The 19,710-nt window shown below is 40.6% G+C and overlaps 1 protein-coding gene across 1 annotated transcript in view; it reads right to left on the bottom strand.

The window, feature by feature from the left end:
• The window catches only part of LOC138871203 (uncharacterized), a 69,580-nt gene that overhangs the window by 15,552 nt on the left and 34,318 nt on the right, over positions 1-19,710 (bottom strand). Inside the window, exons 2-4 of the mRNA XM_070149071.1 lie at positions 13,409-13,520; positions 13,003-13,227; positions 12,725-12,858 (exon numbers count right to left, since the gene is read on the bottom strand). Of these exons, the coding sequence (XP_070005172.1) occupies positions 12,725-12,858; positions 13,003-13,227; positions 13,409-13,520 (471 nt within the window). The remainder of the gene's footprint in view (positions 1-12,724; positions 12,859-13,002; positions 13,228-13,408; positions 13,521-19,710) is intronic.

Raw genomic sequence — 19,710 nt, 5'->3', positions numbered from 1 at the left:
GTCCGCCGTCGGGGTGGCTCCTGGGGGCGGTAATTATTCTGCGGGGGTTGTGGGTTATAGTGGTTGCGGTAAGGAGGCTGATTTCTGGGAGGTGGAGCTGGGCCTCGGTTGGCTTGTTGTGGTGGATGGTTATAAGGTTGGGCATTCATGACCATATAAGGCTGATGAGCATATGCCAAATTTGAGTGGGGGTAATAGTGTTGTGGGGCTCTTTCCGGAAAATGGGGCCTGGGGTGACGATACTCCCTTGTTTCAGAGGCTGCCATAGTCGCTTCCTCCTTCTTCTTCCCCCTTGTCGTTCCTCCAGATCCGCTTTGGACGGCCTGAGAGGTTGCCCTTATGGCTGCTTGACTCAAAATCCTTCCCGTTTTCAACCCATTTTCCACCATCTCTCCAATCTTGATCGCTTCCGCGAATGGCTTACCCATAGCCGACATCATGTTTTGGAAATAGTCTGACTCTTGAGCCTGGAGAAAGGTAGTGACCATTTCCACTTCATCCATGGGAGGCTTCACTTCTCGACGCCTGTTCACGCCACTTAATAGCATACTCTCTAAAGCTTTCTGAAGGCTTCTTCTTCAAATTCGACAGAGAGTTTCGGTCTGGTGCAATGTCGATGTTATATTGGAATTGTTTTACAAAATCTCTGGCGAGATCATCCCATATATGCCATCGGGACATTTCCTGATCCATATACCATTCCGAAGCTATCCCTACTAGACTTTCCCCAAAGTATGCCATTAGCAGTTCTTCTTTTCCGCCGGCTCCCCGCAATTGGTTGCAGTATTTCTTAAGATGTGCAATGGGGTCACCGTGCCCATCGTATTTCTCAAACTTGGGGGTCTTGAAACCCGTTGGCAGGTGCACGTGAGGAAACATGCACAGGTCGGCGTAAGAGACGCTCTTTTGCCCGCTCAATCCTTGCATATTCTTCAGACTTTGTTCAAGGCTTCTCATCCTTTTGGCAATCTCATTTTGTTCTGCAAATCTGAGGTTCTGATCCTGCCCGGGTGCAAGCTCGCACTGAGGCGGTAGAGGATTAGTATTGGTAGCGAACCTAGTTGGTTCCATTGAGAACGATGGGGCTTGGAATGTAAAAGATGATGAGTCAAGGCTTGGCTTGTATGTGGTAGGTTGTGCCGTAACCGGGCAAGGCGATGCAGTAAAGATGTTCATGCTTGCATCAGTGGCCGACATTCGGGGATGAGGTTCAGAAGGCGATCCAGCGGAGAAGGCTGAGGTGGCTGGGTACCCGAATGGGGTAGCAGGATAATTTATGGGGACATTAGAAGTCCCACTTGACCTGGAGAATAATTCAGGGAATCCGGGGACGACACTTGGCGGCTCTTTCCCATTGTTCCAGTCGTCCAGCATTTCCAACATGCGGAGCCGTAGGATTCTATTTTCCTCCGCAGTTGTGGATTCAGGTGTGAGGACGGCTGAGATTGAGCTCTCCTCAGAAACAGGGATCGTTTGCAATGGAATTTCTGAAGACATTTCCACACTTCCTTTCGACCTGGTGAAGTAAGTGTGAGTACTGCTTCTGGCCCTAACAACAGGTGGTTGAACACTTTTCCTTGACCTCGTGAAATATGAGTGCGAGGCCAGACTTTCACCAAACCAACCGTCTTTTCAAAAACCCTGAAAAAATGCTCAATGACAAACGCACGGTTAATTTGTAGCAAATAACAGATAGTTAATCTCACGTTGGGCATGATGCACCTATACAGTTAAGTGGATTACTATATGTTTGCTACGAGAGCATGCGTCATTCCGGCGTTTTTTGTTAGTTTTCTTTTTTTTCTTTTTGTTTTTCTTTTATTTATTTTATTTATTTCGCAGTAAAAGAAATGCGACCGGATCCGATGAGGATTGCCTACGTATCACGATGCCTACGTGAATCAGATCATTGCGTAGTTCGAAAAACACGAATGAGCGTAAAAGAAACAACCTCTTTATTGTTGAAACGTTCTATTACAAGCTACATTTTGCAAAAGAAAGAGACAACTTTGAAAATAAACCTAGACTCAAAATAGACTGAAAAATCACCCTGATGGAAAAACAGGCAGAAGATGCTAAGATACAGATTTGACCTATGAATGCATTATGGTTTTAAAAATTGGTTTCCGCGGGGCATCGTTCGGCCTCGCCACGGTCCTAGGCGTGAGATACCTCTCAAGTTGCTCTAGCTCGTGCATAGTCTGCTTGACATAAACCATTACTGCCGAGGGGAAGGTAACACTGGACATGTTCTCACATCGTAGACATCGTCTGGTGATGGCATGGGCAATGGCTTTGATCCTATCTCTGGTTTGCTTCTTCTCTACAAGCAGGTGCTTTATCTGATCGCTGCATATCTTGAAGACTTGAACATCTTGTACGTGTTGATGCTTCAATCGCCGTACTTCCAACTTCATCTGGGCTATTGAGTCATACCAGTATCTGCTCTCAATTTGGAAATCCTTGGCCTGACTAGCTGCTTTGATCTCAAGTGCTGCCATCTCTCTCTTTATTTTAGCAACAGTCTTCTCGTGGTCGCCTTCCAATTGATTCAGGTATCTGCGATGCTTATCTGCTCTTGTATCCCACTGTGCCTTGAGCTCGGCTATGATGTTTTCAGATTTCTCCAAACCATCTCGCCATTCCCTGATTTCACCTTTTAGCCCTTTTATCAGCTGCTCGTCCGATCGACGCCTTGGTTGTCTATCCGCATCCAACCTTATCTGTTTGATTTGGGCTCTGAGCATTTCATTTTCTTGAATTAACCTGTTCTGCTCTCCCAGACTGGTAGCAACTTGCACGTTGTGTTCATATTTCAAGTTTCCCACTTGTTGCTTTAACCTGTTGATTTCGGCGCAGTAGCTTCTTTCCTTTGCTAACCAATCCCACTGTCTTTGCGATGACTCGTTGAAATTCCGGATGTGGGGTCTCTTGGCTGGCCTTTCATGCTCAAGTTCCCTTCTATACCATGCAAGGTATCCTGGCGCCGTCTCTCCTTTGGCTCGATCCCGCACGCAAGTATCCGATTTCAAATATTGACCCTCATTCCAGATTTGGCGAATCTTCGCTTCTGGGAACTGTCCGTTAGGACTTATCTCAACTGTTTGAGCGCTAAGATCTTCCTCATGAGGTACTGTCTGGCATCTTCCGAACTGTCTCAAAACTCGGCCGGGTGCGTAAGGTTGAATGCTCTTAAGCCCCATCAGTAAGAAATGAGTTTTAGCCGCCGACATATATAAGATCTCATCAACAGGCCAACCATCCCAACGTCCATTGTATTTGGCTGGCAGTAAGAGCTTGCAAGAACGAGGTCCATGCCAGGACTCCTTTGGGCCAAATGATCTCTCTGGTTCTCGTGTAAGATTCTTCTATGCGGGTCTTTTCCGGGGAACCATGGCTCAAAATCTCGGAATGATGGCAGAGGTGCTCGGTCATCCATATCTGTAGGAGCAAGTTACAACCTTCGAAGAAATTTCCCCCAGCTTTACAAGCTGTGAGAGCTCGAAAGATGTCGGATACCACCATAGGCGCGAGAGTACTGTCACTTTGCGTGAGTAAAGTGCTGACGACCCCAGATATCTTCAAATCAATGTTTCCATCTTTCCTCGGAAATACCAGAAGACCCAGGAACATTATCATGAACGCTACCCGTCTGTGCTCGTCCCACTTCTGACGAACTCCTTTGCTGCACAGTTTGTTGATTGGATTATTGAATCCCCCCTCGTGACCGTACCTATCATATATGAAGCATGGAGTACAGAATCCGGCTGCTAGATCCGGGTTGTGGACTGTTCTAGGTATTTTCAATGAATCCAGGAACCGATGTACCGTGACGACTCTTGGGGCGACCAAGTATTTTTCCCTCAACGGAAGTTCAGTATTCCCGATGTATCCGGCCATTTCTTCCAAAGTTGGGGTGAGCTCAAAATCAGAGAAATGGAAAACATTGTGCGCCGGGTCCCAATAGGTAACCAAAGCTCTTATGATATCTCCCCGAGGCTGGATTTCCAACAGACCCACAAGACCTTTCAGATATTTCTTAACCTCATTTTGTCCTTCAACACCTAGATCATTCCACCATAGCCGTAACTTGACAGGGATTTTGGTCATTATTGAAAAATGTTCATTTTGCATCGTGCTCATCCTGCACATTTATTAAGGTGATTTTAACAAAATGACTGACTCAAAATATTTTACAGAGGGGACCAAGTTTTGAACGCGGCCTTTAAGCACTTCGAGGACGAAGATTTTAAGGCTGTGTGGGTCTAAAAATGCTAAACAAAACCCAAAAGTGGCTATTTATGCAAAGTCAACCTTCCGGCGTCCCTTTCGGGAACATTCGGCTATTCATGACAAAACAGCGTCACCCTTTTTATTTACGACTCTTTTTATCGTTTTTTTTTTCAAATTAGAAAACTCAATATTTCCAACACGACCTTTCAACGCCTCGGGGGCGAAGATTTTAAGGTTGTGTGGGTCAACTGGACTAAACCTTAAAAATGACCCAAAGGTGGCTGTTTATGCAAAGTTAGCCTTCCGGCGTCCCTTTCGGGAACATTCGGCTATTTATGACAAAACAGCATCACCTGACTTATTTATGACTCTTTAAAAATTTGAAACATATTTTTGATTTTGGCTATTTTAGCAAAAATGGGGTTGAACCCGACGAGGGTTGCCTACGTATCTCACATCCGGTGAGAATCAAACCGACGTAGTTCGGGTATATCATGAATAGAGAAAACCTAGAAATCAGGAATAAGTATTATTTTGAAAAAAAAAAAAAGATAAAGACTAAAGAAAAAATATTTTTTTTTAATATTTGGACCATTAGTCTAAATTTATAAAAGGGGTACTACAAAAGAAACAACACATTTTTTGAATTATGGATTTTCCATTTTTTTACTTTTAAAATAAATATCTTTTTTTTTGATTTTGATTTTGAAAGTGATAAAAGAAAAATATATATATATATATATATTTTTTAATAACTCTCAATAAAAGACAGGTTTTTTTTTAGAAAAATTCCGGCGAGGTTTTGACATTACTTGGACATTGGTTTTATTTTCCAAAAAATAGTAATTACCTCCCCTACGCTGCTATTTTCCCCCTTTTTTTAGGAACCGGTCGACATGCGGAACCGAAGCAAATAAATGCACAACACAAACAGGATGCAGCAGGGTGGTCTTTTTCGTTTCAGGCTGCCTGTCCTAGACGGACCCAACCCCTGTGTTGAGTCCCCTAAGTCAAATGCAACATGATGCAAATAAGCGTTCCTACTAGGGATCCGGCATGAAGTCAAGTTATTTTAGGTTCGTAACCTGGGTATTTGTTCTAGACTGTGTACCCGAGCGGACAACTCGAGTCGAGGAGGGGGCTACGTACCGGGGACCCGCGAGATCGTCCGGCTTTGTAACTTGTCCGACCTCTTTCTTATTTCAGGTATTGACACTAACAGAATAGGGAGTCTCGACCAGCGAGCTTCTCCCCGGAGGTAAGAAGAGAAGGGTTTCGGCACAGTTTATATACAGTTCAGATAATATCAAAGCGGTAAAAGACAACATTTAGCACGTTATGCAAAAACATGTAATAAAGATCAGATAATAAAGCCAAATATAACAATTATTCTAAGCTCGAATTCTTGAACCCTGAACCAGTGGTTCTGGGTTTACTCTTCCCCAGCAGAGTCGCCAGAGCTGTCACACCTCCTTTTTGCGCGCCCGGCCCCGAAGGGTTAAATGCGCGGGTGGAGTTTTTTCAATTTAAGTGACAATATTCGAAATGAGATTATTTATTTAATTCAGAGTCGCCACTTGGGAAAGGTTTGGCTTTTGGTGTCCCAAGTCACCGGTTTATCTTGAATCCCAAATCGAGGAAATTTTTAGACTTTTCCAAATGAAGTCTGCGAACCAGAAATTCTAAGTAAGGAATTCTGTTGACCCGAGGGAAGGTGTTAGGCACCCCCGAATCCCGTGGTTCTAGCACGGTCGCTTAAATTGTTATAATGGCTAAATATCTGATTTAAATACATGTTGTGACTTATGTGCTTTTATTAAGTTTAAACCGCTTTTATTATTATCATTTATTTTTATGGAATTGCAACGTCATGAAAATGCATCTCGAACCACGTCACAATCAATGCACCCGTAGTTGTTAACACATTTTGACTCCGTTGAGACTTGGATTTGGGTCACATCAATGTGCACCCGATTTTAAGAATATAATTTACTTAAAGTCGCGCTTAAAGAATCTAAACGCGTTATTATCTTTGGGGAAGGCAGTGGAATTCACTAAAACCGTCCCTCCCAAACTCTAAATATTTATCATTGTCAATTATTGAGGGCCCTGCAATTTGTATTTTTATTTGGCGAGGCTCGTCTCATTATTTTAGAAGGGCATCCTACAGTGACAACATTTCTATTATTTTGTTTCCAGAGATAGAAGAACGAAAAATATATGCTAATTGAAGTATATGTTTTGGCCTAAATCGGACTCCTATCAATTTCTGATTAATTACTTATAAAGTAAAAAAACATCATGCCTTACGAAAATACTTTGGTCGAACAAAAGATTACATATGCGATTGATGAAATGCAATACTTAATCCGAACATTACATACGAAAAGATTTCTTGTTGAACTTAACTGAACTTATTTGGGCTAGATTAAAGGATACAACACTTAATCCGAACACTTCTCGAGTTGAAACTAACTAAACTTATGTGGACTAATCTTGACTAAAAAAAACTAAATGAAACAGGAACAGTATTGTATAAGGTCGAAATATACATGCCCATATTAACAAACAAATTACCGAGCTAAAACATAACAGGATAATCTTAGTCGAATATCAGTACATACTTTCGAACTGTTGAATTATAAACTAATCAATTTTCACAGGCCTGTTAATGTACTATGAATATTACAGCAAATACTTGAACTTCTTCAACCTTTTTCATTTCATGCTTTCAAACTGTTTCAATTACATCAATATGGGACTTGAAATGTGTACCTGAAAAATGCTGAAAGTGCAAAGGAGAAGAAGAAGAATATGGGGGAATCAGCAGCAGCAAAAAGCAGAATTAACAGTAGCAGCAGGACAGAAATGCAGCAGCAATAGTGAGCAAGATAGCAGCAGCAATCAGAACAGCACAACAGAAAGGATTCTGTTGCGAGATGGAACTAGAGTTGAAGAAGAAACAGCCAAATGAAACAGCACACAGTGTGATACTCCAGACAATCCAATTCCGGAATATACCAAATGCAACAAAACACTAACAATAATCTCGATTGAAATTTAGAAGAAAGAACACTGCCTAACGTATTGACAATAGATGAACTTCAGACAAACAAGACCAAGTTTCTGATTTCTTAATCTGTTTTTATCTCTTTCTTGCTCTCTTTCTATTCCTGCCAACTCTTTCTTTTTCTTTTCTATCCTCACAATGTATGTATTTCAAACTTTCTCTTTCAAAACTCCTCACAGTGTATTTTCCTTCTCCCTGTATTTTAGATCTCCCCCTCTTCTGTATCTCTATGCCCTTATATCTCTCAATGTGCTTCTCCTTTTATAAGCCTCAACACCACCCCTTTTAACAGCCTATTTTAGAATATCACAGTACCTTCCCATGTGCCTTCCATTTTCAGTTCCACTTTAGCTAATTAGATATTAAAAACCCCATCATTCCCTGGCAGATTTAACTTTTCCATTTTATTAACTAAAAACAAGTATGGGCAGTAGAATATATCTGACAGCATATGCTGTCAAACCATTTTAAAATTAAAAGCCCTTTTATGCAGGAAAACAGGCTGTGCACAAAACACATGAGGTGCAATAATGCACATGCTGTGCACAAGTGCACATGCCCTCTGATTCAGAATTTAAGCACTACTGATCCAATTCAACAGCTATAAGTAAACAAAACTGATTCTTAATTGATCCAGGCAAATGTTCATCAGAAGCAAATCAATTTACTTTGTTCAGACAGTTGAAACTAATTGACGACACATGTCGACTCGACTATATTAGCATTAACATACACAATCGTAGCCAAAAATCAGACATTTAAACAGTATCGATACATGGTTCGAATTATACTGACTAAGCAGAAATACACTCGAGGAGTCAACTAGTCAGTCCAAACTTGAAAATCAGCTACTTGCACAACATTTACATACACATTATCAGAACAAATGGAAAGACTCATTCAAACAAACAGAAGTTCAGGCAAAGTGGACAAACAGAAGTTGGTAAAATTAAAACAAATATGAACAAACTTTTAAAAACAAATCACACGGACTAAAACAAAAATAAAGAAAAGAAAACAAGACTCACCTCAAATCTTTGGAAAATCAAAACCTTGACTCGGATTTGGACAAACCTTTCTTAAGGCTGAATGGACTTTAGTCGAAGTGTTTCTCAGATGAGAAACACTTTGATTAAAGTCCATTAGACCTTAATCTCTTTGGTTGAACCGGTATGAACCAGTGACAAAGAACTACAAAATTTCCCAAAACTCAGATCCGGGATTCATGCTTCCCTGGTCAGATTTGGACCAAACCAAGTATGGTTTGGTCACGAGGAGGGGCTGGGGAGTGTCTGGTGTGAAGCTGGGGTTGGTTGGTGTAGATCGAGTTTTGACTCGAATCTTCAAATGAAGATTCGAGGACCTGGAGGGTGATTCGAACCAAACGGTTAACAGGTCTATGTTCAGGGTGGTGAGGGGGTTCTATGGTGTTCAGGGCGAGGTCACCGGCGTTCATGCCGCCGGTTTTTCATGGTGAAGAGTACAGGGGCGGCTCTAGGGTTTGTGGGTTTGGGTGAAGACGACTAGGCTGGGGTATTAGATAGGGGGGGTAGGGTACGATTATGAACTTATATAGTTAGTGGGTGGACGGCTCTCGACCGTTAGATCAATTTAGATCTACGGTCTGGATCTGATGGTTAAGTGGAACGGTGTCGTTTCAAGTGTTGAGGGTTTGGGTTCGGTCCGGGTGTAAACGGGTCGGGTTCCTCAGTGGGTTGTGGGGAAGTGATCTTGGCCGTTGATCAATCTGAGATCAACGGCCCAGATCACACTGGACTAAAACGTCGTCGTTTGGACGTCCTGGGTATCAGGTGGTCTGGACCGGGCAGGCCTGGGTTTTGGGCTGTTTGTTTGGGCCAATTTTGTTAAAATTGGCCCAAGTCCGGAAGAAGAAAGGGACCTTTTCTTTTCTTTTTTTTTTTTATTTCTTTTCCTTATTTATTTAAAAACAAAACTAAACAAAAAATCAAAAATTAAATACACACTCAATACAATTATTCGCACACACACTAAAATATTTCAAAACAAGTAAAATCAAACAAAACAAAATCGCGGACAAAGATGCCTGTTTATGCCTTTCTATTTAAACCATGTTACGGTTCAGATTATGCATGACACGTACACATTTTTTCAATTTTGTTTTAATAAAGTAAATAAATAAAATTGGGCCAAAGTCACAAATAAATCAACAAAGTGCCGCACAAAAAATCCAAAAATTGTACAGCAGGACCAATTTTTATTCTTTTGGAGCGACTGTCGCGCAAAAACAAAAATCACGTGCTTACAATTGAAAGGAATGAGAATATAGATTAGTAATCCTCTTAATAAAATAATTTTAAAAATATTGGACTTCTCCCATGAAACTTTTATCACTACCCAAATTCTATAGTAGGTCGTGATGGCGCCCAAAGATGCTGTTAGACAAGCCAACGCGAGAACCTACAACTAAATTATCCATTTTTAACCTTTAAAATCAGAAATTTCATTAAATGTATCGAATTAAACGAAGAACTCATGAAAACATACGTATTTCTTTACCAAATATCGAGTACGAATCATATATAAACAAAATGATAATAATAAAAAATACAACTGCAAATATCCACTAAAAGCCCCCAAAACTCGATGTCACAAGTGCATGAGCAATTTAGAGAATATACAAACCACTACGGCTACTGTCTGAAATAAAATAGACAAAATCAATAAAAATGTTAAATAGGGAAACTTCGGGTGCTGCAGATCGAAGCATGAACAAAGTCTCCGTGTAATGCATATATGCGCTCGTATGACCACCGGAAATACCTGTCTCAGTACCTGCACAATCAGTACAGAAGTGTAGTATGAGTACGAAAATCAATACGCACCCAGCAAGTATCTAGTCCAACCTCGAAGAAGTAGTGGCGAGGGGTCGACTTGACACTTACTAGTAGTCAAAGTAACAAAATACATAAATTAGACATGTATGACGACAAGTAACAATGAGACAAATAAGCTTTAATAATAAATTTCCAAACATGGACTATTACAAAATCACAAAGGAACCATAACCAGCCTCGAAGGAACAAAATCAACTAATATGAAATCCAAATCAAATCTAAAATAATATGAATGAGTCTGCCAAGGCGAACTGCCCAATCCCATAGGAATAATATTACATAATGCTGCCGAGGCGAACTGTCCGATCCCATAAGAATAACTCACAGTACTGCCGAGGCGAACGATCCGATCCATAAGAGTAATTTACCACACTTTCGAGGTGAATGGCCCGATCTCATAAGAATAATTTACAACACTACCAAGGTGAGTGGCCCGATCTCATAAGAATTGTTTATAATCCTGCCTAGACAAACGACCCGATCCTATAAAAATAGAGAAACTCTCTCAATCGCTAAAATACATGCGAGTCGAGAAGACATGAAACTATCTTTCATTAATATTTCACAATTTTAAAGTAAGAGACTCAGTCAATTCTTTTTATCTAGTCTCAATATCAATCATAAATTTAAGAAATCAAACAAACAAGATTAATTCAAATAGCACATTTAAAGCATGATGTGAATATAAGTCTACCCGGAAATAAATATAAATCTAGCTACGTATGGATTTTCATCATCTCGTGCGTACGTAGCACCCATAACAAATAGCACACAATAATTTATATACCTGCAGGGATAATTCTCTCTTACAAGATTAAGTAAGAGACTTACCTCTCTTCCAAGCTCACTACTTGGCTCTTAAATCTCACTAGTAGTCTCAAATCAATGCCGAGCAATCCGAAACTAGTCAAAGGTTGTACAAACCAATAAATATATGCTCAAAAGTTCATAATTTAACTCTCAGAGTAATTTTTCAACTTTGCTCAAAAAGCCAACAAAAGTCAATCCCGGTCCCACATGCCCGGATTTCAGAAATTTTCGGGCCCATGACATTACGAACTCAAATATATAATTTATTCTCAACTCCATAATCAATTTCGTGGCCAAATCCTAAGTTTACCATATCCTAGGCTCTTCAACAAAAATTCCAAAATTCCACAATTTTTATGTTAAAATCTATCCATAATCTATATATTTAACCCATAATTGGTAGAAATTATTTACCTTGTGGTTTTGATTACAATCCTCCTCAAAAGGGATCTCAAATTCGTCCAACCCAAGTACAAATGTGAGAGAAATGGGCTGAGTCCCAAAATAAAATGCAATCTCCCCAGGTAGTCCTTCTTCGCGATCATAGAAATTCCTTTGCGATCGTGAAGGCCAAGCTGGCTAAGCCCAACTCCTTTCTCTACACGTTCGCGATATCCTGGTCTCATTCGCGATGACCAATAATTCCAGTCCTTTGTGTTTGCGGTCCCCTAGCCGTATTCGGGAAGGCCAACAACCTTCGAGCCCAAACACCTCATCCTTTTTTGTGTTCACGAGGATTGCTCCGCATTTGCGAAGAAGAGCTAGGTCCTCCATCGAGTTCGCGGGGACCTCCTCACATTCGCGAATATCAAGACCTTAGTCCCCCCTCCATCAACTATCTTCACGATCGCGAAGTACATCAATAATTTCAACCAACTTCAACTTTGCTTCGGGTGGTCCGAAACTCACCTGAGCTATCTGGGATCCGGTCTAAATATACCAACAAGTCCATAAATATACTACAGACCTACTCGAAGTCTCGGAACACGTAAAATAATATCGGATCCAAGAATCTCACCTCAAAACCAAATTAATCAACTTCTAAACTTCAAAGTCATTTTAACCAACTCTGAATACGAACCATGCTTAGACACCTCAGAATGACGCCAAATTTTACGCACAAGTTACAAATAATGAACCTATTTCAAATCTTAGAATCCCAAATGGACATCAATAGCACCAAGGTCTACTTCAAATCAAACGTAAAAAACTCTAAAACCTTCAAGATGACAACTTTCAATAATAAGCGCTGAAACGCTCCCGGTCCACCCAAAACTCGATCCGAACATACACTCAAGTCAAAAATCATCATACTAACATATTGGAATCTTCAAATACTGATTCTGAGGTTATTTACTTAAAGTGTTGACTCAAGTTAAACTCGGCCACCTTAGGCCACTATTATGGAACTAAGGGTCCGAATTCAACCCGAACTCTTCCAAAACCCAACCAACCATCCTTGCTTGTCATAAAATAGTAAAAGTACATACGAGAAGTATTAAATAGGGTAAATGGGATCTAGAAAGCAAAATGACCGGTCGGGTCGTTACATTCTCCACTTTTTAGACGAACGTTCGTCCTTGAATGAGTTTAGAATCATACCTGAAGTGCCGAATAAATTTGGATATATGCCCTACATCTTCTCCTCGGTTTCCCAAGTCGCCTCCTCTACTGGTTGACCCCCCATTAGACCTTCAGTACTGAAATCTTCTTAAACCTCAACTTGCGGACCTACCTATCAACAATGTCAACTAGCTCCTCCTCATAGACCAAGCTCTTATCTAGCTGAACTGTACTGTAATCCGACACATGTGACCTATCGGCATGGTACCTCCAGAGCATAGACATATGGAATACCGAATGAAATTCCTATAGGTAAAAAGGCAGAGCAAGCTTATATGAAACCTCTCCAACTCTCTCCAACACCTCGAATGTACCGATGAACCTAGGACTCAGCTTGCCCCTCTTTCCTAACCTCAAGATACCCTTCATTGGTGAGACTTTCAAGAGAACCTTCTCGCCCACCATGAATGACAAATCACACGCCTTCTGATCCGTGCAACTCTTCTGCATGGACTGTGCTATGCGAAGTTGCTCCTGAATCAACTTTACTTTATCCAAAACATCCTTTGCCAAATCAGTATCACATAACCTAGCCTCACCAGGCTCAAACCAGCCAATAGGGGAACAACATTGTCGACCATAAAAGGCCTCAGATGGAGCCATCTCGATGTTGAACTGATAATTGTTGTTATAAGCAATATCATTCAATGATAAGAATAAATCCCACTCCCCCTTTTCCCGAAATCAGTCACACATGCTCTGAGCATATCCTCTAGAATCCAAATTGTCCGCTCCGACTGCCCGTTGGTGTACAGATGAAAGGTTGTGCTGAGCTTAACCTAGGTACCCAACTCACTCTGTACAACTCTCCAGAACTGTGAAGTGAACTGAGTGCCTCTATCTGAAATGATGGAAATAGGCACACCATGCAACCGGACGATCCTGAATATAAATCTGGGTCAACCTCTCTGAAGTAATGTAGACATCACCAGAATAAAATATGCAGACTTGGTTAGCCTGTCGACATTGACCCAAACGATATCAAATTTCCTCAATGTCCGTGGCAAACCAACCGCGAAATCTATAGTGATGCGCTCTCACTTTTACTCAAGTATAACTATCTATTGAAGTAAGACACTTGGCCTCTAGTGTTTCAAACATCTTGCCACATATTCCACTATGTCCCTCTTCATCCACTGCCATCAGGAATGCTTCCTTAGATCATGATACATCTTCGTGGCACCTAGATGAATAGATCACCACGAATTGTGTCTTCCTCTAGAATTGTCTCCCTCAGGCCATCAACATTAGGAACACAAAAACGAACCTGGAGTCACAGAACACCATCATCACCAATAGTAACCTCCTTGGCACCACCTCATAACACCGTCTCTCTAAGGACCAGCAAGTACGGATCATCATACAAACGAGCCTTGATCCGCTCAAATAAAGAAGACTGAGCCACAACACAAGCAAGAACTTGACTGGGCTCTAAACATCCTACATCACAAGTTGATTAGCTAAGGACTGGATGTCCAAAGCAAATGGTCTTTCCTCTGCTGAAATAAATGCCAAACTACCCATACTCTCGTCCGTTCCACTCAAGGCGACCATATTCGTCTTGCCTGAATGATAGAGAATGGTAATATCATAATCCTTCGGTAACTCAAGTCACCTGCACTAACTCAAATTAAGATCCATCTACTTAACCAAATGCTGCAAACTGTAGTCATTGGTGTAAATCATGCATGACACCCTATAAAGATAATGCCTTCATATCTTGAGAGCATGAACTATCGCAACCAACTCCAAATTGTGTACATGGTAATTTTTTTCGTGGGGCTTCAACTGACATGAAGCATATGCAATAACTCAGCCCTCTTGCATCAATACACAACCTAATCCAATGCATGAAGCATCGCAATATACAATATACATCCTTGAACAAGAGGGAAAAACCAATACTAGTGATGTAGTCAATGCGATGAGCTTCTAAAAGCTCACTTAGCAATCATTGGACCATCTGAATTGAGCACCCTTTTGGGTCAATATAGTCAAAGGAGCTGCAATAACTAGAAACCCTACTCAAACAAGCGATAATAATATGTTACCCCCAAGAAACTCCTGATCTCAGTCGCTGATAGGAAGAGGCCAACTCTGAACTGCCTCGATCTTCTTGGGATCCACTTTAATACCCTCACCTGATACAACATGCCCTAAGAAAGTTACAGAATCCACCCACAACTCGCACTTAGAAACTTAGCATACAACTTTGGTTCCCGTAAGATATGAAGCAATATCCTCAAATGATGCTCATGATCCTCCATACTACATGAGTAGATCATATGTCATCAATGAAGACAATGACAAATGAGTCAAGATATGGCCTGAACACCCGATTCATCAAATCCATAAATGCCGCCAGGGCGTTAGTCAAGCCAAAATACATTACTAGAAACTCATGGTGCCCATGTCTAGTCCGGAATGTCATCTTCAGAATATCTGAAGCACAATTTCTCAGCTGATGATACCCAAATCTCAAGTCGATCTTCGAGAAACTATAGCACCATGTAGCTGGCCAAATAAATCATCAATGTGCGGCAACGTGTACTTATTCTTGATGGTGACACCTCAACCTGATGAATCTCTTCTCAAGCTACTTTTGAAGTTGCTCATTCAACTTCCTTAACTATTTTACATCCATATGATAAGGCAGAATAGAGATAGGTTGGGTGCCTGTGCCTAATTAATGCCGAAATCAATATCACGATCCGGGGCATACCTGATATATCAACAGGAAATATATTAGAAAAAATCCCACACCACAAGCACTGAATCCATCGTGGGAGTCTCCAATGTGGTATCCCAAACAAAAGACAGATAGGCCATGAAACCCTTCTCGACTATATGTTAAGACTTCAAGAAAGAAATAACCTGACTGGAATTAGCAATAGATGAACCCCTCCACTATGATTTAGGCAACTCAAGCATCACCAAGGTACAGTCTTGGCATGGAAATCGAATGGCATGGTACAAAGACAACCAATCCATACGCGGGATAACCTTGAAGCCAATTATATCGAGTAATAGATGATCTGCTCTGGTCTTATAACCACAGAAATTCAATACACAGGACCGGTAGACCCGATCCACAATAACAGAATCACCCATGGGCGTGAAGACATGTACAAGACTCACGAGATACATCTAGATAAGGAGAAAATAGAGAAAAGACATAGGAATAAGTAGACCTTGGATCAAATAGTACCGAAACATCTCTACAGTAGACAAAAATAGTACATGTGATCACTGTATCGGTGGTGACAGCCTCTAGTATGGCTGGGAAGGCATAGAATCTAGCCGGAGCGCTACCTAACTGGACTCCACCTCTAGGGCAACCCCTACCCACTTGTCCCCCACCTCTGGTCGGCCGTACGGGTGGTGCAACAACTGGTGCGGTATGTCACACCCCGAACCTGGGGGGCGAGACCGACACCCGGTGCCTCACCTATCCTTGCGTACCAACTTGCGACTAAGGAACTCTGAATATATAATGTCATACTTTGGCCATGGGCCACATTGCTAAACTATTGCAAATACTAACTAAACATCAATATAATGCTGGGCCGACAAGGCCGTCATAACTACTACAGCTGGCAAACCAACAAAATATACATAAAAGGCCTACAAGCCCAACATACTGCACTAACTGACAGAATATATCTACAAGCCTCTGCTGATGGATATACTGTGATCAGAACAGGGCCACAGTCTACTCATAACATACACACACACACACACACACACACACACACACACACACATATATATATATATATAATATGTACATAAAACTCTAGACTCGACAACTCTGAAGGGTATAAAGCTTACCGATTAAGCTAAACTCGGGAAATACCTAATGAGGAGGTCTACCCATCTGTCTGTCTGAACCTGCACTTAGGGGTGTTCGTCGGTCGGTACGGTACAATATATAGACATTTCGGTTCGGTATTTTCGATATTCAGTTTCTTAAAATCCTATACCAATACCGTACCTAATTAAATTCGGTATGGTTTGGTTTTTCTCCTTTCAGTTTCGATAACTTCGGTTTGAATACTAACTAGTGCATAGAGCCATACACTCTAATATTCTTAATTAAAGTGCCCAAAAATTCAAAACTGAAAATGTTTGTTAACAAAAAGTTTGCCCAAACTAGCAAATATCAATCCAAATAGAGAAAATTGTACACAAAAGAATATTTGATCATTAGAAATGTCTTATTGCTTGTTTAGAGTTAATTGATGAACTTTGAGAATAAAGGAAAGTAAAATTTTATATTTTTTATATTTATGTTATAATTGATAATATGTGTTTTGTATAATATATATTTCGGTACGGTATCAGTATTTCGGTATTTTATCTTAAAATACCAAATACCATACCTAATACCAATTTTTTTAAAAACTTAAACAAAATATCATACCAAATACCAAAATTTTCGGTTTTGGTATGATAATTCGGTTTTTACCAAATTATACCCAGCCCTACCTGCACTCATGAAATGCACCGCCCAGAAAAGGGACGTTAGTACGAAATAATATACCGAGTATGTAAGGCAATATACTGAAAGCTGAAACTGAATTGATAATATAATAACTGAAAGTAACTGGAAGTCAAAGATGATCTGAAGATATGCTTACCTGCTGATACTGACTCAACTCTCTCAATATAATAAGTAAAATAACTATCCGACCCTATATATATATATATATATATATATATATATATATATATATTACTGCTCTGCCGTAGTAGGCTCACTCATAGGCGCTCGGCCATACTAGGCTCTGTATCTCGACCAACTAGGCTCGCTCATAGGCGCTTGGCCACAGTTGGCTCGGTATATAACTTATCATCTGATCAGAGGTTGCCCAATAGGGGCCTGCCCATCGATTATAGCTCGATGGTAATGAAAATACTTTAATACTGTATAGATAAACTCTTTTCTCTCTTGACTGGAAGAAGGAAATACTCAATTGAATATGAGTCCCGATAAGGAGGATACTGTAACTTACAAAACTAGAAAAATATACGTAAATTCTGGGATATGAATTTTTCTTTATGCCTCGTTGTCAAATTCGTGTAATTACGAGATCATGAAAAATGAAGGAATATCTTAGCCTTAACATACCTGAAGTAGGGAAAAATTGGTATGATATTCTTGGAAAAGGTTGCACCGTACTCCCTTAGAGTCACAAAATCTCACGTTGCTAATGTGCTAATAAATCTTGTTGGATTTTTGGTTTAAGAAATCACGTTTTTATGGAAACTTTGTAGGAATTTTGTAAGACTCACGTTGCTCCCCCATTTGATTGTAGTGTTTTTGTTTATTGAAAATGTTAGTAATGAAGCTAATTGAAAATGACTAAAATCATGTCTTTAGGAACACTAGTTTGCCACCTAATTGAAAATGATGAAGAGTCATAACTTGGCTTTGATTAATACTTCATTTTGCTGCCACGTTGAGTTTCATGAAACTTTATCCTAAAGATTCTAATTTATTAGTTAATCTCCCACTAACAATTAATAATTACCCAACTATCCACATAATTAAGAATTATCTCAAATTACTTATAATACTACTCACTTTAAACACACCTTATACACCTTACTATCATGGCCATAGGATACCTTGTATGCTACTAGTCCACAAATATCGTATATTAATGCTCGGCCCGAATTTTATCCCAACATGCCAAACTTGGATGAAAATTTATTTTTTTGACTTGCTTCCCCTCTCTCCTTCACGAATTTACTCATCACTTGTGAAATAGCATAATCCTTATAATCTCCAAATAATCTTTTCCTTGGATTGATGTCTGTTACCTTATGACAAATTCAACGTACAATACTACCGGGTGCAACATCATAGTAATTTAATACTGCAAAGCGTAACGTCATTGTAATATAATACTGCAAGGCATAATATCATCGTAATATTGCGGGGCATAACACGATAATCATAGGATGATGGTCCTGATGCACTGCCTTTCCCCGATGTCTAGGACAAAACCTCTTCATGTGGCCCAACTCCCCGCACTTAAGACAACCTCTCTGAGTGGTGAACTGTTGGCTCTGAGTCTGACCCTGATAGCCTGAATACCCATTAGAAGAACCTTGAATACCCGGTGGACGATAAGTACTCTTTGGAATAACACTAAAGTAGGGTCGCGCTGGATCACCCTGAGTAGGCTGTGGTGCTGATTGCGTGGGCCTGCCAGGATGGCCCCTCATAAACTGACCCCTGCCCCCAGACAGGGTGCCACTGTATCCACAAAAATTCCGAGTTCACTTATCCCTCAATGCAACATCTCTGCTCTGGTTGCAGATATGCTCGATTCTCCGAGCTATCTCCACAACCTAGAAGAATAGTGTCACCATCCCTGCCTCTCGTTCCATAGAAACATGAATCTCGAGGTGCAATCCTGCAATAAACCTCTTCAACCTCTCTATATCTATTGGGATGAGAACTGCATGATGAGCCAAGTTAGTGAATCTCGTCTCATAGTCAGTCACATACATCTGACCCTATTGGAGCTGCTCAAACTGACCCCGAAGCTCCTCTCTCTCTGAAGTCGAAATATACTTCTCCAAGAAAAGATGTGTAAACTGATCCCAAGTCAAGTGAGGTAAACCTATACTAGCCTACTCTGGAGATATGACTGCCATGATCTACGGGCCTTGCCCTCTTGTTGAAATATGGTGAAGTCCACCCTGTTGGACTCCACTTGTGATAACCCAAAAGGTCATCTTCTGTTTTAGAATCCGACCATATTCCGAGGCCTTGAAAACCTCATTCTATCTCTCCTCGATTTGCGTGCACAATCTGGGCGTGTATTCGGAAATCCCTTATGTGAAAGATTTAAGAAATGATGATTTTGGCTTAAAAGATGAATTTTGTTGACTTCGGTCAATGTTTTGGGTAAACAGACTCAGACCCATATTCTGACAGTCTCAGAGGGTCCGTAGTAAAATATGGGACCTAGGCGTATGCCTGAAATCGAACTCCGAGGTTCGTAGCCTAAGAAATGAAATTTTGAAGAAAATCGATAAGATTGAAAATACAATAATTTAAATGATTTGATCTTGTTGGTATCA

The sequence above is a fragment of the Nicotiana sylvestris genome, chromosome 6 (assembly GCF_000393655.2).
Source record: "Nicotiana sylvestris chromosome 6, ASM39365v2, whole genome shotgun sequence".
Taxonomy (NCBI): domain Eukaryota; kingdom Viridiplantae; phylum Streptophyta; class Magnoliopsida; order Solanales; family Solanaceae; genus Nicotiana; species Nicotiana sylvestris.
Note: the sequence above shows the minus strand (reverse complement) of the source record. Positions and strands in the feature narration are given on the sequence as shown.